General features: G+C 31.4%; 3 protein-coding genes across 5 annotated transcripts; 1 reads left to right on the top strand and 2 right to left on the bottom strand.

The window, feature by feature from the left end:
• Positions 1 to 612: 612 nt before the first annotated feature.
• Positions 613 to 4087, top strand: LOC149900317 (serine protease snk-like). 2 transcript variants are annotated; one of them, XM_090113018.1, is made up of 9 exons: positions 613 to 804; positions 876 to 937; positions 1327 to 1411; positions 1718 to 1780; positions 1883 to 1959; positions 2352 to 2531; positions 2674 to 2893; positions 3311 to 3474; positions 3901 to 4087. In XM_090113018.1, exons 1-9 carry the CDS (start codon positions 768 to 770, stop codon positions 4084 to 4086), a joined length of 1074 nt encoding a protein of 357 aa, XP_089969144.1. In that variant the 5' UTR covers positions 613 to 767; the 3' UTR covers position 4087. The 2 variants fall into 2 exon arrangements, with proteins under 2 accessions (XP_089969144.1, XP_089969145.1); XM_090113019.1 differs by having other exon boundaries at positions 3311 to 3469; positions 3901 to 4041.
• A 50-nt stretch (positions 4088 to 4137) lies between these two features.
• LOC149900316 (venom protease-like) lies at positions 4138 to 10195 on the bottom strand. Of its 2 annotated transcripts, XM_090113016.1 has the most exons (9): positions 10082 to 10195; positions 9060 to 9121; positions 8684 to 8795; positions 7501 to 7563; positions 7205 to 7323; positions 6583 to 6771; positions 6053 to 6272; positions 5586 to 5743; positions 4138 to 4678 (listed from the first exon to the last, which is right to left on the bottom strand). In XM_090113016.1, exons 1-9 carry the CDS (start codon positions 10128 to 10130, stop codon positions 4436 to 4438), a joined length of 1215 nt encoding a protein of 404 aa, XP_089969142.1. In that variant the 5' UTR covers positions 10131 to 10195; the 3' UTR covers positions 4138 to 4435. The 2 variants fall into 2 exon arrangements, with proteins under 2 accessions (XP_089969142.1, XP_089969143.1); XM_090113017.1 differs by lacking the exon at positions 9060 to 9121 and having other exon boundaries at positions 10082 to 10185.
• A 5009-nt stretch (positions 10196 to 15204) lies between these two features.
• Positions 15205 to 18306, bottom strand: LOC149900315 (serine protease snk-like). Its single transcript, XM_090113020.1, has 5 exons — positions 18224 to 18306; positions 17241 to 17411; positions 16822 to 17029; positions 15794 to 15960; positions 15205 to 15397 (listed from the first exon to the last, which is right to left on the bottom strand). Exons 1-5 carry the CDS (start codon positions 18263 to 18265, stop codon positions 15206 to 15208), a joined length of 780 nt encoding a protein of 259 aa, XP_089969146.1. The 5' UTR covers positions 18266 to 18306; the 3' UTR covers position 15205.
• Positions 18307 to 24465: the final 6159 nt, after the last annotated feature.

Here is a 24465-nt window from a genome sequence, read left to right as displayed (position 1 = left end):
AATTGAATCCGGTAAGTAATATGTTTCACCTCAATAACTGATTATAAAATATAATGATGTAAACATATAAACAATTAATAGATCTCTTTTTTGTTGATGTTGCTATATAATTTTTGTATACATAATATGTAATGAATTCTCAGAAATCTATGATAATAGTTAAGAAAATACACAATTATTTAATCCTAAATGTGTTAGAACTAAGGTTGTCGCTAATAATAATAATTGAGAAAAACTTAAAAAAACTAATAAGTTACGCGGTGAATTAATTAAATTCCATACACAAAGTAATTTGTAAATTTGTAATACTTTATAAGGAAACTTCACATCAAACGTGTTTTTTTTCTTAGATGTACATTTTTTTTCCTAGATGTTTGGTTGTTCTTCATGAATTTTAGAAATTTAGATTAGCATGCAAAAGTATTATATTAAAAATCCCACACTTACACATTCAAAAAGTAAAATACAAATGGTTTATGTATATGACGAGGACCATAATACGGTCCTCGTCGCGTTATAAATGTAAAGGTCAATTAATGCTGTGCCAACCCTAGCTACGTCAGGAGGTAATTAAAAAGTGAAACTGGTTTGCAGAACTTCCCAAACAGCTGGGTAATTACCAGTGTTATTTAAGCTTTAAGACATCACGTTGTATCGATTGAGCGAGGTCTATAAACAATACTATAAATGGTTTTTTTGATGGCCTTGCTTATTACAAATAATAATATGAATTGTGGCTGAAGTTACTCTAGACGCTGTATAGAAACATGACGTGTTTTATAGTGCTTTTGGTTATCGTTAATGGTAATTATTTTATTAAATGATATTTATTTCTATAATTTGAACATGGACTTATGTGATTGTAATACTTACAGTGCTGTGTGTTAATTTTGCGGATGCTGGATTAGGAAGACGTCGAGTGAGACAATATTACAATGTGGGTACTGTTGCTACTATCCTTTCCACATATAACATATTATTGATAATAACTTTAACGATCACAATCAGGCGGGCTTATCGTGACTAAACTAGCAAAGAGCGGTGCTTTATGAAAGTTTGTGTATTATTCTTATGCTATTGTAAAAGTTTCTGTTTTTCATGTGGATACATTAATATTTTTATGATTGGTAACACATTTTGACATGAATATAATTACTATTTCAAAGCCCAAATTAAAAATTTTGATAGTTTCTCTGTAAAGTATTTAAAAATGTATCGATTTTGAGATGGTGTATACCTATTATGTGATTAATATAAAAATATAGTTAATATAAAATAAAAGGCATATCTAGGTTATTGATAAAGGTTAATTCTATTCGTCTTCAGGTGCCAATGAACTATACATTTTGTGAGACTCCAACACCTCCTAAACCTGACTTCGCTGCACCTGGCCGAAGGATTAGTGAAGCGAGTAGGTTATTTTTATTAATCTACAATTCTACAGGATCTTTTTATCTTTGTAAATATGCCATAACGTGTTGTGTGGGATAAATATAAATGAGTTTAATGTTTTAAAAAAGTAATTTACACACATATGAGACATTTTTCTGTGATATTTTTTATTTATATTTTTTTAAAGATTCTGATAAAAAATAAAAATTAACTGAATTATTTTCATAAACCAATACAGTAGAAAAAAAAAATCCCGAATACGTGAGAGATTTATATTTGAAGCTTTATAATATATAACGTTATAACGTTATTATAATAATTTCAGAATGCTTTGAGTACATTTGGGAATTAAAACAACGTGCGGATAAGGAATTAAAAGAAGATATATGTAAGTAATCTTTAAAAATGAAGTAACATAAAATAATGGATTCTAGTTGATTGAATCATCTCTTCATTTTATTGAATGATTTATGACTAATTCTTTTAAAAGGTGATAGATACGGATGGGATAATGTACCGGCTATAATACATGGACACATCACAAAACCTGGGGAATACCCGCACATGGTAAGTTATAATTTAGATTAGTAAATAAGATTTACATTAATTAATTGAAAGAAGACATAGAAGTGAAATAATAGAAAAAAAAACAGTTTTATGAAGAACAAGTTAGCAATGTTTCCCAAAGTTTATTAAATAATTATGAGTTTTTTATGCAGATATAACTGGACTTAGATAACCAACTTAAGACTATACTACTAATAATTTCAGCCCAATATTTTTAAATAATTCAAGTAGTTTTTGAGGTAAATCCTAACAAAAACAAATCTTTTATCATTGCAAACCACACAACTATAATTAATAGGCCATGAATAAATAATTAACGATAAACGAATAGAGGAAAAGATCACAAACTCTGCGCAAGTTATTGCTTGTGTATATTTTGCCGATGTTTTCAGGGTGCTATTGGTTGGAAAGCAGCGATTGGCACATGGATTTTCAAATGTGGCAGTACTTTAATCAGTACAAAGCATTTATTGACAGCTGCGCATTGCTCCAGGGCATCGAAACGTGACACATCATTGGCAGATCCAGTACCCAAAATAGTACGGCTTGGGGATAAAAATATAGTTGATGTGGTTAGTGTTGAATTTGGTTTAATATCTTTAAATTTCGAAAGTCTACATATCCACTATATAATAACTAGTCAAGGTATATGCTCTTAATATGCTCAAAAGATAAGAGAAAGAGTCTATGAAAATTTTGTAATATTTTTTGCAGTTTACCAACGGCAGATTTCCTTATGACGTGCCAATCGAAAAAATTATAAATCATCCGAATTTTGTGTCTCCAAAGAAATACTTCGACATTGCTATCATTGTTACTGAAAGAGAAATAACGTTTTCGAATTTGATTCAGCCTGCGTGTTTATGGAATAGTTACGATACAAGTAAATTTGCAAAAGAAGCTACAGTCACTGGATGGGGAGTCATTGAAACAGGTAAAATATTGAAGTATCTGTCAGTTATTTTAAATTATTGACTCGGAAAGCACAATCACACCATGAAACATTGCACATATTTTAGGTAGAGTATTTCCAAGCTAAGCACTTTAGATCACTGTCGCCTATGTGACATCCAGTTTGACCGCAAGCCGAAAGTTAATTAATTAACCCTTAAATATCTCTGTGACAGATTCAATTTTAGGCAATGATAAATACGTGATATCTCATTTTTTTCAGTATTATATAGTTATAATATATTTCAATAATTACTCTTAAAAATAAATATTTACATTTTTTTTACAGAATGTTACCATGTTATGACAAAATAAAAGTTATTCTAAAAATGAGATACGAAAAATTATATTGTCACTTCAATAATATTGTTTGAATAACATTCACTTTTAATTTTTGCAGCTGGCAAAACTACATCACCTGAATTACAAGCGGCAACTGTAGATATTATAGATTCAAATCATTGCAGTGAATTACTTCATACGTCTTGTAACAGATTGTGGTGCGGCTTGCAGTCTCATCAGTTGTGTGCGGGGAAATTAGAAGGAGGAGTTGACACATGTCAGGTATTGTTTTAGTGGACGTCTTTTGTGTATTTTATAGATTTACATTTGTCTTCTTTGACATTGAAGAATGACTTATATTTAAAACGAACTACAATTATGTATTGAGTGCGCTTGCGTTTTAGAATCAAAACAACAGATTTAATTTTAATATCAAATGTACTGAACTGAATGTTTTGATTCTATTACATAGAGATACTTAATATTTCACATGTGTTTCATGTATAGATTTTGAATAGAAGTAAGATTAGAATTGAACTGATGAAACGACAATATTATTAAAATTTTATAACTAAGTTTGAATCCAGGATACGGAATTCATAACTTAGCTACCAGAAACTATTATAATACTCGTGTTTTCGTGTCTGAAATGACAATAATGTTTACTTTTACCTTTTGATGTTTGAAAACCCAGTGAATTTATTTCAGGGTGACTCAGGAGGGCCACTGCAGGCAAAAATACCTTTGTCCGTGACAACGCAAAGTGCCATGCACTTTATTATTGGCGTCACTTCCTTTGGCATGGGCTGCGCGAGGGCAAACTTGCCCGGCGTGTACACTAGAGTGTCCAGCTTCGTTGATTGGATTGAGGATGTCGTGTGGCGAGGATTGTGATTGAAATAAACCAATAATTAAAAAATGGCGTTTTATTTGTTTCTACATAGTTTATCATTGAAGTCACTTTGTTTGGCATGGGCTGCGCAAGGGCAAATCTGCCCAGCGAGCATGTGGTGTGGCGAGGATTGTGATTGAAATAAAGCATAAATATAACGAATTGTTGTTTTTATTTGTTTCGTAATTTGAAATATCGAAGTGCACACAAAATATTTGTTAGTTTTTCTGGAAATGGTATCATTTTGTTCACAGATAATAAAATACTGGGGTTTAATAATTCGTGGATGCATATTTTTTCCTTTTACGCCTTCATGATTTTATAATTTTATTTCGTTAATTTATTCGAGTTTCACGTTCTTCTATGAAAAGTTATGTTTTTGTTTTTAAATAGTAATTTAATAACTTCCTCCTTTTCTTCAGTACCCCATACAGTTTTCTCGATCCAATTTAAAAAACTTGATACTTTAGTGTATATTCCTGGTTTATCTTTTTGACCACATTTAATTCCGAAGGATGTTATTCCAACAACTGAGTTCATAGAAGAATTGGTTCCCGTATCTATCTTTATTTGCAAGGGGCCTCCGGAGTCTCCCTGTAAGAAACAAATATATTTGATACTAGCTGTGCTCCGCGGTTTTACCCGCAGTGCTCCGCTCCTGTTGGTCTAAGGCTTCGTTATATGGGCTATCTAGCACCAAAAGAATTTTTCAAATCGGACCACTAGTTCCTGAGATGGAATATCGCGGACTTTCTTGTAGATATTGATCCATTCTATAATACCGTAGAACATTTTTTTGTTCTATCTTCAATAGAGCCCGCAGCGCATGCGATGACAGAATTTTTATTAAGGAATTTAATACACCTTGGGATACATTATTACATTTTTGGTAAGGATCTCAATTTTTTTTGAAAATGCAATATAGCCTTTGTTACTCAGTGAAGATGCAGCTTTCTAATTGTGAAAGAATTTTTGAAACCGGTCCAGTAGTTTATGCGTGAAAACCATACATACATACATACATACATACATACTAACATAATTACAAACCTTTCCTCTTTATAATATTTGTATAGATAAAAAAATTATTATCATTTATTTATTTATAAATTATAACAAAAATGACATTAATACAAAAAGAAAGGCAACTTTTATATAAGAGACGGCCTTATTGCTAAGCAACAATCTCTACCAGGCAACTTGATGGGAAAGGAATAATTAATGTATGATGTTCATTATTTTTGGGAGAAACGTAATATCTATCTGCCACTATATTACTATTAAGGACAATATAGGTGTCTTGATCTTCAATGTTTTGATACCTTTGTCTATATTAAGAGACTTTATCAAAGATCTATCTATACAAATTTGAATATACATAATATGAGGATAAATCGAAAACAAATGAAATAGTAAAATGCTTAGACCTAAATTTTCTAACATCTTGTTTGTGAAAAACAAAATTAATGATATAAAATTGAAAGAGGCTTAGGCTAATTACCTGACACGAATCAACCTTGCCAGAGAGTTTTCCCGCGCATAGCTGGTGCTTCGCGAAGCCGTGCCAATTCCTGTTCCAGGAATTACGGAGTACGGGACTGCACTCGCTGTACTTCAACATGTCTACAGTTGCCGTTTGAAGGACTGTGGCTTGTTTCCCTAAATAAAGGCTAATTTAGATTAATACTAACTTTAGACTCTTCATAAGAAAAAGTCAAAATAATTGATTTAATTTAGGACGAGAAAAGAATTATAACATACGTAGTATAACGGTATAACGGCTCAATTCTAAACAAATTATTTTATTTACGATTTTTTCAACTGCAAATGAAAAATTAACTGTGATTAAATTTAATCAGCCTTAATAAGGTATAAAATCGCGAACTTGTGGTCAAGGATAGTACATATAAATAACCACTAATGTTTCTTTCGATTATTATAATAAAAAAAATAGATGTAACAACGAACCATTTTCAGTGACACCCCATCCAGATAGTATTCCTTCTTGGCCTAGATACTGACTCGGTGGTTTGGACCACAAGCAAGCTGGGTGGATATTGTGAGCGAACTTGACTTTATCCATAAGCTCGATGAGAGCTATGTCATAGTACTTCTTGGGAGGCTTGTAGCGAGGATGGGTTATGATTCTCTTGATCGTCATGTCAACTGGGTCACCGTTGATACGAAACTGGTAAAAATAACATTGATTGGTTTAGCCAGAAAATGTGGTATCGAATTGGTTCTAGTTTAAATTGATAATGGTTTTTAAGAATTTTCTGCCAAAAAAAAAAAAAATAACAGGTTAATGACAGATATTTAATAAAAATGGATATCTTCAAGTTACTTTTATTGTCTTGTAGTTTTCTGGGTTCAATGAAAGCTTTTTATTTAGCAAAATTAACATTATGCTTAACTGAATCCTTATATTGAATGTGTCAAAAATATGTTTATCTACATCAAAATAATTATTAATTTCCAAACAAATTAGTAATCCTTACTTCATCTTCTTCTATATTCTCCACGCCAAGCCGGACTACCTCAGGAGTATTACTGACCACATCTTGGTGATACATCAAGGAGAGCCAAGTACAGTGTGCAGCTGTTAGAACATATTTTTCACTAATCAGCGAACCGCCGCATTTGAATACCCATTTGGATTGTCCATTGCCTCGCCAGCCTATCGCACCCTGAATAAAAAATGTGGTTATTAATATTGATTGAATCTCTACCTGCGACTTTGTGGTTGTATTTTTTAAAATTCATGCAAATTATTAACGGTAGTTGAAATCATTATATACTTATGTTATCTTATATATAAAATTCTCGTGTCACAATGTTAGTCTGCATACTCCTCCGAAACGGGTGGACCGATTCTCATGAAATTTTCTGTGCATATCGGGTAAGTCTGAGAATTGGCCAACATCTATTTTTCATATGTACCACGGGCGAAGCCGGGGCGGACCGCTAGTGTTATTATATTATGTTTCCTTCATAGTTAGCTGCATCGTTATCAACTTACTCAGGCTCTTTATTTGCTTTTCCCGTGACAACCCAGTTCAAAGCAACCAACCAACCAACATTTAATACAAAAAAGGTGAACGAAAAACAGCAGTAGCTTACCATGTGAGGAAACTCAGCTGGTGCCGCTGGACGTCCTCCAAAGATAACGGTCGGTGGTATGAATAAGAACACCTCTGGAATAACTCCCCGTTTGATTTGTGATATGAGATAGATGCGACCTAAAAATATATCACAGGTACTTAATATATACAAAGTATTCTGTCGTGATGTAATGTGACGGGAGTGGGACACCTGTATATTATACATAATTAATAAATCTATCTACATTATGTTTCTATGTTATCCCCGTGAAAAAATATTTAAGCTCTCCCTTTTATAGAGATTAAATGACTTACATTTATCATCTGCTTCTATTTGGTCTTCAATATTTTTCACTTCCCATATATATTCTAAACATTCTGAAATGAAAAAATATATTTATAACATACTTATCACCTGGTAAACTTCCTACCACCCGTTACTTTGTTTCTGACTGTTAAAACCTTCCCAGCTACGACAAACATTTCAATAACAAAATTAACTAAATCGGCCCAACAGGTTGTTGAGTTAGAGCAACCAAATAAGAATTTAGGATTAATTTTTCGCAGACCAATTTATTGGGTACACTTCAATATTTAAAACCATTTAGGGCCGATTTTTCAATCCTTGGATAAAACTTACCCGTCCAATAAAGTATTACACGATAATATTAAAATGTCACCTGTAAACTGTCAAATACGGGCAATCAGAATACCTTTCATAAATGGTAGTTTAATACGTTATTCGACGAATAAGTTTTAACCAAGGATTAAAAAATCTGCCCTTAAGGAATAAGTATTATGTCTCGAAAGACATGTTTAAAACTATCTACTCTCGTAAATTGCGACGAAAAAGCGACGACATTAAAATGTCACGAATACATTGCCGAATGAGTTATTTTACGAAACGGTTAGTTGCTTACAAACCGTCACTTTATGTTAAACGATTGAATGAGTTGGAACTCGATTGTCATTGCGCTACGTTTAACTAAACCACTAGTTTGTACTTAATGCAGGTTGGCTTATCTGCAGTCACTGTATGCGGGTATTTGAATATTTTGTTAGCAAAATCACATACATTATTTTGGCTATAGGAAAACTTGGTTTATGCCAAAGTGGTATTGAATTCAACGCTTTGGAATAATCTGGCATTATTGATCAGTTCATTCATCATTTATTTATATTAAGTACTAACTGCCCCGACAGATTTTGCTCTGCCCCCCTGCACCCTTTTCTTGTTTTCTCTCCATAAGAACCATAGTTGTGCCGTAAAAAAACGTAAAATTTGCCGAATTGGTAGAGCCGTTCTCAATTTGCTTGGCAACATATCTGGCGAATAATTTTTATTGTATAGACTATAGATTATTTATATTAAAAACTAGCTAGTTTTATTTATTTAAACCGACATATGCAGCTGCATATTATGTCGGTTTTTGAGTTTATTAATTTAGATTTAATAAATAAAAATAAGATTTGTAGTACATAGTTCGTAATGACTTACTCGCTTCGCTTATCCTTCTTCCAGGAACATTAAAATCTGGTTTAGTAGCCATTACCGGGTTACAAATTTCGTCTGTCGCATTACTGAAGTCGTATGCTTGTGTTTCATTGTTCTGAAAATTATTTATGAAAACTATAAAATTCATGTTAAAAGGTAAAATTCTATTCTGTAATTTTTTTAAATAATGAAACAAATAGAATATTAAGATATGCATAGTAAAACAAGACTTAGTAACTTTTTAATGCTCGTTGGTGGTATTAGCAAGCTACTATAATAGTTACTATTCTGTGGTATTAGTTAAAATCACCCAATTAATCGAGATTTGGATTATTTCTTTGAATCGTACTTATACTAGTAAAAAGTCCAATTTAAATACCTTCAGTGCGTTTAGGATAAAAGCTTCGATATCATCATTGGAAAAATCCGTTGTTAGTCTTTCTGAAAAATATGAGTAGGTATATTTGGTAAAGATTTTAACACAGTATTAAAAAATATAAGGAAGCTTTAGATATATTTTTTATTTAGACGTATTAATTGTGCTAGGTAGAAACCTATATCGTATAGTTAGAAAAAAAGATATTAAATAATAATAATATAATTCATTTTATTATAAGAGAAACAGACATAAATGCATCCTTATTATAAGAGTTATCACTTATCACTTAACCGTTCTTTGATTGTATTATCCTTATGACTTTGAGAATTAAGGAAATACTGTTTATAATTATTTTAGTAATCAACATTAAAATAATCATTTAAAATTATTCAATACTTCAATATATTAAAGCTTTTTTCAGCAGAAATAAATTATTTTGTGATTGCGATAGGACGATTTAAATCGACGCTGTTTTGAAGTTTTAAATTATTTTAGATTTAAGTATTGGATTTTTCTCTGCCTGTATTAGCGTAATAAGTTTTTGAAAAACATACGAATAATCAACGTGTATTCTAGCGGAGCCGTGGTGAGCTGATTGTTACAGGTATAAATAGATAAAAATATAAAAATCAGTCAATTATTCTCTTTGATTGCTTTTTCATGACATCGAAAATTAAAATAATTTAATATCCAAATTGTTTTAAAGCAACGAGCTAAGTATATTATATTATTTATGTAACATGTAATTACATGAACAATTGTTCATTTTTTAAATTTTGAAATAATCGTGTCGAAAATTAAAAGCTCGATATAAATAGTTCTGGTTAAGATATACTAATAAATAGAAATGCAACCATGAATGCACCCATGTGTATGACTAAAGAATATCTTAAAGAATTACCTACGCCATTTAATATCCTTAAAGTATCAACATTAGATAACATGAACAAGCGTGTAATGCAATTAAAAAAAAAAACATAAAAGTAATCTTAACACAAAGGACCTTTACACAAAAATATTACCTGCATTAGAACAGATGAATGCCACAAACAAACAAACTAGTAAATACATTATCACAGAAATAAATAATATTAAATTATTATAAACTGCAGGTCGCCATGTCTGCTACAACTCGTTTAAGGAAATCCCATGTGATTTCGCATTATATTAACAGGTCTTATGACGTTAGACATTCTTTATATTATACTAGCAATGCCCTGCGGTTTCACCCGCATAGATAGCGATATCGTTACAGTGAAAAGTCTACTATAAGTCGGTCGGTTAATTTTTAATCACATGAAAATCACCTTTACCCCGTCCCGCACTACGGCCTTTTTTTTTTTTTAGTGGGGAAATCTTTCATAGATACCCACGGCCTCCGTGGGTTATGTCGGATTCCTACCGACCAAAACCCCACTGTGTTCCGTCAAGTCACTCAAGACGCATATTGGTAGAATTCCTCCGTGACCCCCTCATTACGGCCTGCTCGAACAGTATACCTACTATTTTCTGTAGATTGACACTTTTAAAAATTCGTTATATCTTTTGAATGGAATATCCAATTCTTTTCATTTAAAAAGTATTTTGCTGGTATTGAAACAGTCTATAATAAAACATCATTTAATGGGATAAGGATTAATATATGTGTATGGATAACATGGTTTGATTACTGTCGGCACTTCTATTTACTTTGAAAACGTAAAAAAGTTGTTGTAGTAACATAACTACTGAAGATGGACATATGGTATCGCGGACTTTCTTGTAGATATTGATCCATTCTATAATACCGTAGAACATTTTTTTGTTCTATCTTCAATAGATTCCGCAGCGCACGCGATGACAGAAGTTTTATTGAGGATTTTTTTACACCTTGGGTTACATTATTGCATTTTTGGTAAGGATCTCTAATTTTTTTGAAAATGCAATATAGCCTATGTTGCTCAGTAAAGATGCAGCTTTCTAATGGTGAAAGAATTTTTGAAATCGGTCCAGTAGTTTTTGCGTGAAAACCATACATACATACATACTACATACATACTTACAAACTTTTCCTCTTTATAATATTAGTATAGATTAATACATATTATAATAATTCAATTATGAGTTAGTAGAGATATAGAAAATAAGGAAAAAGTGTAAAAATCTCATAGAAAATGAAAGACCTAAAGCTCCAAGAAAAATTGGTTATTGTTTGTTGCTTAGATATTTAAATGATCCAAAATGATGTGTTGGAGCTAAGTCAAAACGTAGACACACCACACGGGCCGCCACAGTTCAAACTCGTTTTTGTTTATATCGTGTTCTATTTTTTAAAAGTAGGTTTGTATATTCATATGTTCTGATATTTTTTGAGATCATTGGTTATAGTAGTGGCTTCTTGCAAAGGTGACAGATTTCAATTAAGGGGCTGAAGAATGACTATTTACTAATATATGTCTGAAGGTTTGAGATTCTACAGAGCATATATTAAATTATATGAACTTATAATTTTTGTGTATATTTAGTAGGTTTCAGAATAGGTCGTACACTATAGTTTATATTTACCCCTTAGTATCAAGGGTTTCCTGGTAGAAAAACAGTTGCCCGGTTAGCTAGTTATTTTATAAGAATTTATTTGTAAACGCTATACACATATTATCCTTAGGATAAATTATTAAGCTGACGCCAAGTTCCAGCTATTTGTGTCAAATTTTATCCTGTTTTGCTATAAAATACAATAGTACTTCATGGCCTTTTATGTCAGACTGCAGACAAAACCAGACAATTATGTTCAAAACAAATTGATTATTAATTGAAATACTAAGAACAAAACGTAAAATATGTAAATATCGGAATATCCGAAACTAAACTTTTTCAGCTATTGTATTATCAAGTACTAGATTTCCGATTTCAGATAAAAACTATCCTATGTGTTAATCCAAGTTACCCTCTATATGTGTGCTAAATTTCATTGTAATCGGTTCAGTAGTTTTTACGTGAAAGAGTAACAAACATCTATACATCCATACATCCTTACAAACTTTCGCCTTTATAATATGTATTAGATTTACCAAATAAAATTAAAAATACATATAATTATAGTATCCGAATACTCAACATCATTCAACTCAATATAATATAAACAATTAGATAGAGTCACATATATTTTTATAATATACTAGCCGTGCTAGCGAGATGATATATACCTATAGCCTTCTTCGATAAATGGGCTATCTAACACCGAAAAAATTTTTCAAATCGGACCCGTAGTTCCCGAGATAAGCGAGTTCAAACAAACAAACAAACTCTTCAGCTTTATAATATTGGTATAGTTTTATTGAATACAGTAAAGGCCAGATACGATTTCCTGCCTCTCGCAGAGTTATTAAAAAAATAATGGTTCAGAACTTAAAAAATGTTTATTATATTATTTAGTAAATATAAAATTGATAAAATGTGAAAGGCCTAATATATTTTTTCAATTGCTTTTTTTGGATACAAATTAGTATTTTATCCTTTTAATATTACAATGTTTTATGTTTAGCTAATTTTTAAACTAAAAGTTCTGCTTAACTAAAAAATATGTTTGTCTATAAGTCATTTTTTATCAAAGTTATAATATGGAAAATAATTTATGGGCCATAAAATTATCGATAGAAGTACTGCCCCTGCCCCCCTAGTCAAGTGGCTTTCTGTTAGCGTAGCGTTCAATAGAATAGACTACGAATGTATGAGATTGACGTAGGCTGTAGATAAACGTAGCTATAGGTTACGTCAATCTCATACATTCGTAGTCTATTCTATTGAACGCTACGCTAACAGAAAGCCACTTGACTAGGGGGGCAGGTAAACGGTATTTTTGATAATTTGTATCAATATAGCCATGTACCATATGTTTAAGAAACCTTATTAATAAATATTTAGAAACATGTTTAACTTGATATAATATACGATATCCTCTACGAAAAATAGCTATTTATTATAATATGGGATATGTGTGGAATGAATTGTTTTTAATGTACATTTTTCTCATAAGTATAATTATGTAATAGAGGTAAATAAAATAAAACACAAAGTATATTAAATCACTTTATATTTCAGACGATACGTATATGTCTAAAATTAATTTTATAAGAATAAATGTTTATGTACATTTTTAATAAATTAATGCAGAAATATCAAATTGTTCGTAATCTACATAATTATTATTATAGAGATTACTAGATATACAAATTAATAAACATATGTGTATAAACAGAAACTGCAATTTATATATTAAACATTCAATATTTTTTTAGCTAATAGAAAAAAATGTATGCGTGTACTAGCGTACACACGTAAGAAGTGAAACTTCTTTATGACCTTAAAAATGTCACGAGTATGGCGTAACGCAAAAATGTCACGCGTACGGCGTAACGCAAAAATGTCACGCGTACGGCGTAACGCAAAAATGTTACACTAAATTTTTGTCCAACCCCGATAAAGAAGTTTCACTTCAAAAAGATGAGTGGATTAGAAAAAACATGCATTATTTCTTAGCAATACAATTTCTTTTTGCATATTCAATTAATTATAAACGACTAGCAAACCGGGCGAACTCCGTTTCGCCACCAGAGACACCTTTTCTTTGCTATAAACCTCACGGAGCTTTCCAACAAATCCAAAACCGTGGAAATCGGTTCGTGCATTCTGGAGTTGTAGAGTCAGGAAGGAAAACCCGACTTATTTTTTATATAGAAGACGACGTAATATACGAAAAATCATTTTATTTAATCTCATAAAAATTACGCTTTTAAAATTAAACGAGACATTTTATAGTTAGAAATTTTCTATTACCCATTATAGTTAATTTAAAATATAATACATTTCTAAATTTATTCTAAACTCGCTTTTAAACATACCTACATAGTAATTACCAGTCCTAGAAAATTCGAAAAGTTAAAATTCTTCATTCTTACCTTTCTTCATTACTTACTACGAGAAATATTCACAATTTTTTGGTAAGTACTTATACATTTATTTTTAACTTATTAACATATTATACCCGTATGATTTACAAAAAAATATGGGATGATTTTTACAATTATCTCTTTCTTTTGTTTTCTAGCGAATTCATGCTTTAGATAAGGACATTGAAAAATCAACCCTACAATAAAATAACCATAAATACTTAGATATTAAGTTGAGCAAAATGTTATTTAATAAAAAATGTCACATTGAACTTAAATCCATACTAATATTATTATTACCTACTAGCGGTCCGCCCCGGCTTCGCCCGTGGTACATATTTACGTTTTCTCTACATAAAAACCATCCTCGCACTTCAAGGAATATAATAAAAAAAGAATTATCGAAATCGGTTCAGCCGTTCTCGAGTTATGCGCTTACCAACACATTTTGCGATTCATTTTTATATATAAGATAAATGCGAAAGTAACTCTGTCTGTCTGTCTGTTACTCAATCACGCCTAAACTACTGAACCAATTTGCATGAAATTTGGTATGGAGATATTTTGATACCCGAGAAAGGACATAGGATAGGTTTTATCCCGGAAATCCCACGGGAACAGGATTTATTTATGTTTTTCTTTGACTGCGCGGGTGATGCCGCGGGTGGAAAGCTAGTAAGTACTACATAATTTACACACTTAATAAAGTTACTGTTACTGTTAATCAATTGATAGTATGGAAATGATCTAAAAATATCTACGAATAAATAAATTATTGTTAATTTTAATAATTTTAGTTCTTTTTGAGTTTTAAGTATTAAAATATTATATTTAATGGATCACAAAAATATTAAACGTAAAACATTCATAGCAATAAATAATTTTTAGGAAAAATAATTAGGTACGTAACCAACTAAATTTTACTCAAATTGAGAATATTTTCTAAACTTACTGTCCTATAGAACTTGGCTAATAAATACTTTTGTTGATATTGCTAATAGTGATAATTACAATATATACCTTAGAATAAAATTTCACTTATCGTCACAAAGTTAGTCTAATCCGAATCGTATATTAATTATAAGTATTATGCTCTGACAAGCAGAATAGTTAATAAAAATAATAATTAAATCTATACAGGATGATACAACTTTCCGAAAGCTCAGCGTCATACATATATCATGACCGCCATATTGTCTTGTGCCACTACTTATTATTTTATTGGCCAGCCCAAACAACACCCTCTATCCAGTCAACAAAGCTGGCCACTTTAGTATAAATACCAGGTTGTTCTTTCTGACCACATTTGTTCCGTTGGAATCCAAATGACGTTATTCCAATGACCATGTGCATAGTTCCCTCGTGCTGCGTTTTCTTGAGTTCCACTTGAAGTGGTCCTCCTGAATCACCCTGTATACAAAATATTATACACCATGAATATTATGTTTGAAATGATACTGCGATTTATTTATCACAAAGGGCTATCTATGATCCGAATATTATTAGAAGTGATATTAGTAGTAAAAAATACGAACATGTAAAAATTTTTACACGAAAATGATGTAAATCAATATAAGATATTATGCATTGGGAGAGTATCGGCTGATTATCTACAGTTAAGATTTAACCTTAATATGTGTAGACGTTATTATTGAAAGGTGAAAATACCTTATTTATTGGTATAATTTGGAGTAAGAATTCCTGTTAAATACTTGTAAATTGAAAATAAATAGAGTTTGTTGAAATGAACGCGAAAAGCGACAGTCTGTATGTATGTTTGTGTATGGTAATGATAAACAGACTTACATGACAAGTATCCACCCCTCCCTGTATCTTGCCAGCGCACATCTGGTGCTCCTTGAGGCCCCACCAGTTTCTATCCCGGTAGATGAAGCCGAGTTGGTCGCACAGTTTCGTGTCTATGATGTCCACACGCCCTAGTTGCAACGTTGACGCTTGTGATGCTAGCCGAGCTGAAAACAAAGGATACAATTGGATACAAAATCATCAGAATTAAACATGTTAACATATATTATTTAAACAGTTTATTGCATAGTAAACTCTGTATCTGTATATTGTGCCATTAGTGTCTTACCACAAAAAAAAAAAAACTTTAATCAGGGCTTATCTTTGAGCGCGGGTTCTATTTAATCTGGTTTTGTCGTATTTCACATAGACATTAGACAACGATTAAAGTGACAGATCCCTGGTTTAAGGGTATAAGTACTGTGTTTAAATTGTTTGTGGTAATACCATTAATTTTTATCATTGTACATGCACCATATTAATAACTGACCGAATTAATTGGATAGGGGGATGAAGATGATTCTTCTCCGTAGATACTGCTTTCCGAATCGGTGGTAAATGTTAAAAATATAATGTACCTAATGACGTTTCAAAAGAAGAAGTCTAATTTAATAAATAAATATTTGAGTTTGAGTTTGAAGATTTTAAAATTGAAGCTACAATGCTGTTTACCATGTCATACTTATAACCTCTCTTAAAATATTTAGATATCATGGTCCAACCAAAACATTTTAGGCTTTAGACATTGTAGGGCTTGTACTACATTGCACTCTGAAAAAGTTGTCAGTTTTTATGTAGAGCCAACCGATGTAGGACCTCTTTACCTTAGTTCAATTACGTGGCTTAGCTAGAAATACGTAAAACTGAAAGAATAGAATAAATTCGATTGCTCTGGCAGGTCACGAGTAGCTGAGTTGGTCAAGCATCCGCCCCGGATTGGCGTAATGCGGGTTCGAGTCCCGCTTCGTGATCGATTTTTTCTATTCTTTATTTAATAAATACAATCTATCTTAAACAATATATCTTACCATCTGTAGCTCCCCATCCAGTGACCGTGGCATTGACAGCTTTATAGAATTTTAGCGGCAAACAAGCTGGCTGTATCAGCTTGGTGAACTGCACTTGTGTCTCCAGTTCTAACAACGCAATGTCGTAGTATTTCTTAGGCGAGTCCCAGTATGGATGCCGGATGATTCTCTTTATGTTAACGTCGACGGGAGTTTCGTATTTTTTCCGCTGTAAAAGCGAATTTTGTTAATTCGGTATAAGAGACTAAATACTTAACTAAAACAGTTGTTGTTGTGTGATTACTTAGAAATTATGAAATATAATATTATGATTGTTGATACAATTGGGTTCATGTATTTATATTTAATTTTTAGCTCAAAAATATTTTGTTTAATTTCCTTTAAAAACTTGAGCTCTAATAGCTTTGCAATTTATATACCTTAATAACTCTAGTTCCAAGACGAACGATTTCCGGATCTGCAGTGACCAGGTCTTTGGTCGCTATAGAAGTGCAATGAGCAGCTGTCAGCACAAAGTTGGGGCTGATCAAGGAACCTCCACATAGGAACAGAAGCTTGTTCCCTCGTTTTCTGCGCCATCCTAACGCAGCCTGAAAGTATAGAACACACTGCTTAAGGGGGCGCATAAAGCAAAATAACCAATCTTCTATTAGATGATACGTGTAATATGCAAGACCAAATCTAAAAAATAAAATATATATCAAACTAGATGATATGTTCAACGATTCTGTTTAATCAAAAACATAAAATATTAAAATTTACTCGATAAAAAAAAATCACCAAGTTAGCTCTAATTTTCACACTTTTATGTTTTCTACTTGACATGGTAATACTTATTATGATTTTTTTTTCATAAACAATTATATTAAAACATTTGCAAGATATTTGTCAGAGCATTTTGTGTAATTACTTTTAGTTTTGGTTTTATCTGCGATAAACCACTTTTGGCGCTCTTTTTTTCTCGAGATAAACGTTTGATTTTGTCACGACAAATAAACACATATTAAAATACAAGTTTTTTTGGATATTATGCTTAGATATTTTTATACCGGAAAGCACAAAACAAAATTAAATTACTGTTATTTCAATTCCTGTTGTAATTAACGGCAAGATTAGATTAAATGCATTTAAAATTGCTTAAGTGTTATCTAAAAAATCTCTCACAAATAAAAATTATATGGATTCGATTGTTCTGAATTAAATGGAAAGGAAAAATTTGAGAAATTGTACAGAGATGGTAACAGAACCATCATATACGTCTCCGCGTAAACATACTATTAATACATAATTTTTTACAGCAATTTTGTCAATACCCTTATTACAGAGTTTTGTAAAGTCTTAAGTTTATTTTTCAGCACTGAAAGTCAATAGTGAGTTCATACCATAATATGTTCATACATACCATGTGTGGAAACTGGCCTGGTTTCGTCGCATGGTTACTCATTATCGTGAATGATCTGTGGTTTGATACTTTGCCTTGTTTCATGAGACCTGAAACGATAATATTATTTTAAAATATAAAATAATTTTAATATTCTGCATCAATTTTAAATTGAGATTTTAATTAATTACGAATAATCTTTCAATATAAAGCTTGAGGATATGAAGTATTTTCAAACACAAACTTAATTGTTGACAGTGTTTTACTTCTTATTTTGAAGGTCTATTAATCCTACTACTATTATGAAGGCGAAAGTTTGTAAGTATGGATGTATGGATGTTTGTTACTCTTTCACGCAAATACTACTCAACCGATTACAATGAAATTTAGCACACATATAGAGGGTAACTTGGATTAACACATAGGATAGGTTTTGTCCCGGAAATTCCACGGGAACGGGAACTATGCGGGTTTTTTTTTGAAAACGCGGGCGAAGCCGCGGGCGGGAAGCTAGTAGTTTCTATAAACTTTTTATTACTTACATCTTTCTTCTCTATCGCTTAATGTGTCTCGGTTCAACATTTCTGACAAATATTGAGCGCATTCTGAAACGATAATATAAAATTAAATAGTAACAATAGTAAATAAAATCGCTTATTATGTGTATGATATAATATATGATACAGATAATATAGATATTCTATTTATGCCCGACCAAACAGCATTCAAATTATCTATCCTACTAATCCAACAAATATTATATATGCTAAAAATAGTAAGGATGGAGGGATGTTTGTTACTCTTTCACGCAAATACTTCTGAACAGATTAGAATGACATTTGGTATGTAGGTAGCTAGAAATCCCACAGGAACGGGAACTATGCGAGGTTTTTCTTTGAAATCTCGGGCGAAACCTGTGGCGAAAATCTAGTATAGTATATGTTATTACATAAAATATGTTATTATTATCAAGTTTTGATGAAATAAAGTTTTTACTCACTACGCTCACTAATTCTTCCGCCTGTCATACGTGGTTTTGGTAATACAACTTTTGCACACGGATCATCGTGCATTCTCATTGCCTGTGCTCCTTCAGTCGTTTCATACTGGATCTGATTATCACGGAAGATAATTTTGTCCCTTTCGGAAGAGTCGCTTGAAGTTCTTTTTGAATATTTAATACGAAAGAGTGAATTGTTTTTATTTAATATACTTTTCGAATCTGAAAGATTAAAATCCATACTAATATTATTATTAATGCGAAAGTAACTCTGTCTGTCTGTCTGTTACTCAATCACGCCTAAACTACTAAACCAATTTGCATGAAATTTGGTATAGAGATATTTTGATACCCGAGAAAGGACATAGGATAGGTTTTATCCCGGAAATCCTACGGGAACGGGTTTTTCTTTGAAAACGCGAGCGAAGCCGCGGGCGCAAAGCTAGTTTATAATAAGATGATGAAGAAAGTAAGTGTTTCTAATTTTGTTTATGTTAATATACTGCATACACCTTCCTGAATATCTGGTTAAATTATCTAATCTATGTGTTACAACGATTATAAAGCGATTCTAAAAGAAGTTGAATAAATAAATTATCGAGTTTCATTCCTAAAATTAAGTTATTTATTTAATTATTATAATGTCTGTATTGAGAAATACGAATACAAGATTAAAAGGTTAGGCTAATTCGTCTTACTTCATGAAGTAGTTATAATAATATGTTATTTCATGAAACGTCTATTTCTATTGAAACTGAGTGAATTTTATTTTTACATGTTATAGAATAAGAAGTGACAAATCTTTCTATTTAATTTTATTATGGCTTGATGCGGGATAATGTTTTTATACAATAGTATTGGAGGACCATTGTTTATACTTTTTTGAAGTGAAAACTTCTTTAGCGGCGTTGAGCACTTTTTCTGTAATGGGTATATAATCTTAAACTCGCGTCAGGACACGTGACCTGATCGAAAAAGCGTAAGACGGATACCATTCCAAAATATTAAACATGCTCAACGTTAATAATCAAGTTTTCCCTTCTGCCGGCACTCCCGGAGTGCAACCCGTCTTTTTTTTATAAAAGAGTACAAAAATCTCAAATGTTCAATTATTTAAATCATCCATTTTCGCATGATTTATTACATTACACGTATTATAACTATCATGTATTAAGAGGTTATCAATAATATCAAAAGTATTTATCATATAAAAATACTAACCAGATGCACATAATAACAATATGAATCCGATAAATATAGTTCTAAATAACACTGCTTTTTCACTGTAGTACATTGCCACTATGTTTTGTATTATTGTAATTATTTATAATATATTAAGTACTTATACCAATATTAAACACGATCGTAACGGAGCACTGTCCCTTAATGAATATATGATTTGGTTCGGCTTTTAATATACGTCTGTCATTGGCCTTAAAAGGTAGCCGAAATTATAATACGCTATAAGGATAAAAGGTGTAATTTTGAGTAGGTATTTATTACGTAGCTACTTGTGTATCGACTACTTTTCTCTAGTGACAATTTTGATAAAAAGTGGCATCCTCTAAAATGCCATTATTATATCTTTTTATTTAAATGCAATTTTCCTATATTTTTTTAACTATCAAGATTACGAAATCTAATCGTTTCTCGACGATATGCTATTTTGAAGTATCTGCTCATCTTTGCCACTTTTTTATTTTGTTAGTACATAACATACTCATTGTATATTTTTTCTAGTCCTGCAAAATAAAATAACGAAATATTTTCAAAAAGTGGGCATTGGATACGATATATTCTTACACAGAAATAGATACGTATTTTCATACAATTTGTTTTAACACATGTATAAATTGCTAGTTTTCCATCCACAGCTATTAGAGATACATACATTGACCCCCCGTTTCATTCGTATCATGTTTTGATTTCCTTACAAGTTTTGGTACCTATATCAGTTTCAAAGTTTTCATTGAAGTGACTTAAGTGTAAAAACACATAGGTAGAGTAACTTTCGAATTTAGTTAGGAAGTATGACTCTACTTTTTATATAGATGAAAATGGTTCGGTTCGGTAGTTCCTGAGATTAGCGCGCTCAAACAAATAATTTATTCAGTTATATAATATTATACCATTTGATTTCTAGATACTTATCTTTAGATTAAAAGCTAACTTAAGGCTAAATAAGTAGAATTTTAAATGACATCCAGATAGTGGATGGTTAAGACTGTTTCTTGCCTAATAGAGCGAAATGGGGAGAAACTGTAACAGTGTAGGATAACTCGAAACTATTGCATCAAGTAAAGTGGTTTTCGGACATTCATGTATGGATGGATGGATGTGGCATCTATTATTAAAGTGCGATTAAATGTATGTTAGTGTTGTGTGGAAATTGATAAGCTTTATAAGGTTGTTTGCAAATTCTAAAGTATTACTAAGTTTGTATTTAAAGTCTTTGTGTACTTGTCAAATATTGTTTCAAGAAGATATCATACACATTCTTAAAAAGTATTATACCCGGCGCGGCGAATGATGATCCCTATGACAGTTCGTCTTAGTGATTGCTCGTATGATGGGTCGTGTCGATATTTTACTATTTTATAGGCAAAGGCGTGGTTTGCATTCATCCACGTCGGTAAACATGTTTTTATAAATATTATAAAATGAATTTTTAACTAAAATTTTTAACGTCTTTTATGTTGTTGTTGTATTAATTTAAGTTTTTTGCATAGATTAAGTAACTAGGTTAAAGTAAAACGAAAGTTTTCCAAAACATAAAAATGCGCCTTATCATTCTCACGTAATTTTTAACCCGTTTAACACAGTGTATATTATTTTATCGTGAAAATGGAAGCCCCCATTTAATTTGTCTAAAAAACTTATATTATCATAGGTAAGTAAATTAACGCGAACGGTAATTAATTAATTAATTATGCTGCGAACTTCTGTTCCATTCAATAGTGAATGAACTGAAGCTTAAGCATGGAAAAAATGTGATCTCGTTTCCATTATCGAAATTTGTTTATCGATACTTTCCGCACTAGTCGATAAATGCCAACGATGTAAATTTTGTAGGACGTAAACGTAAAGTCAGATTGATATAATTTCTCGTAAATGTTAAGAATTGTTATAATTCCAACAGAATATCATTGTTATGGCATAAAGCTACGTAAAAATTAATAAATGCCATTTTTAGACGCTTCCAATACGTTTCTAATTTAATGGTGACGCCATTACAAGTTTGTCTCTTGAGAATAATTGTCAGTGTCATAGGGATCATCATTCGCCGCGCCGGGTATAACATAACTTATCAACAGTAGCTATTTACTAATCTGTGATATAAAAACAAGAGCGTCCATCAATTAAACCTACATATATGTATCCCAATTGGTTCAAGACTATGTTACTTTTCCAAAAAAAAGTCTTCAACGAAACAGCCTGTCCAAAAAAAGCTCTTTCATTCAAGACTTTTGCAGTTTCCGTACATAATACCTAATCCTATATTTTCGTACATCTCAGTGCCCGAAGCTACTTGGGTTTAAGATATTAACGGCAAAATTCCTGGCCACGATTATGAGAAGACGACTTTGTGAACATTCTTGTCTCTTAAATTTACGAGGGAACAAAATTCTAAACATAGACTTAATATTTCGGATTAGCTCTTAGCTCTAGCTCGTTTAGTTGGTAGATGGTATGCTGATAATATTTAAATAAATAATAATCCTTTTATATACAGTATTTTTATTTTTTATTTAAGTATGTCAAATAAACCGCGTTAACTCTATACAACATGACGCAATATTTTTTCCGAACTTACGCTCTATATTTTTCAGAAAAAATTTCTCTCCAGTGTCTAAAAAATTTTTGCTAGAATCATTTTTAAAAAGATTTAAATTGATGTTAATGTAAAATCTTTTATAATGTTGGCTATAAGGGTCTTTGCAATAAATTGTATTGTCACAATTTTATGACGGCGATATACCTACCTATGTTACTAGTACCTACAGTTAGGATTTCCCAAATAGCATTTACCACAGGTTTCAATTGCACTATAGGTATTATTTATTAACAAATGCGATTGATTCTTTCACAGTATTATGCTGTTTCATATGGGAAATACCATTATTTTGGTTATGTAGTACTAGCATATCAGACGCGGCTTCGCTAGTAGGTATTTCTCCTAGATGACTAAATGTCTACATTTATTTATTAATATTTACCTATTGATATACTTTCGCTTCTTCATAATTAAAAAAAGCCCAGAACAAATATAACGAAAACTTACTGATTCCCGTAACATCTTTGGTAAACACTATTAGGTACATTGAGATAATATTACTATACGTATGGAGGAGACACCACGAACAAAATCTGTGCGCCATTTTTTTGCTCTAACTAAGTTTTAAAAATTATTATCTAGTTAGGTTCTTACCGATGAAAGTTATTCCTTTGCACATTTTCGTATTATTTGTATTATTTGTGCAATATCGTAACACACACGAAGGCATATTTGATGCGTTTCACTTTAAAACCATTAAAAAAAACCGCTCAACATACGTCATGTGGCGTATGTTGAGCGGAACATAAGTGATGTAGGCGGTGTCGTCTCCATATATGTATATCTCAATGATTAGGTAACAAATTTTCCCGCTCAAAATACAAGATGGCGCGTCACTACATTCCATTCTCCTGGCTCTAGCATCACACGCGCAGTATCGCGTCACATTATACCAATTCTAATATTTGATACGTCATTTCGAGTGCGTCAGATAACCTAAATGACCATACACTATTTTACCGAGTAGGTAAGATCTTAAAATTTTTCGATTTAATATTTTTATTCTTCCATTACCATAAAATTATGTCAAAATGTAATAATGCCTATTATATTGATCGAATTTAACTAAACAATGGTTTTATGTAGATATTTGTTAATCTATTATTATTTTATTCTTTAAGCAAAATCCATTCAGTAGGTACGAATTTCACTCGAAAGCGTTTATTTTTCATAATTCTTTGAATAATAATCTAAAATATCCAATATTTAAATAAATAAATACCACTAAATACTTTATTTTGTTATAATTTCATTTTTAAATAATATACGCATCCAATACGCATACATAATAAAAAAACAATATTTCTTCATTAACAAATAGCATGATAAATCGAAAGTACTAGGCGTACATAATCGCGAGGGGTCCTGTTAAAAGTTCGAAGTGTTGTCAGTCCTAACAAGAAAACTTCAGACGTAATGACTTCGGGA

The sequence above is a fragment of the Colias eurytheme genome, chromosome 19 (genome assembly GCF_061535395.1).
Source record: "Colias eurytheme isolate Ceu_HAF_F1 chromosome 19, ilColEury1 Martin Lab GWU primary, whole genome shotgun sequence".
NCBI classification, from domain to species: Eukaryota; Metazoa; Arthropoda; class Insecta; order Lepidoptera; family Pieridae; genus Colias; species Colias eurytheme.
The sequence above is the reverse complement of the archived record's forward strand: the minus strand, read 5'-3'. Positions and strand labels throughout refer to the sequence as shown.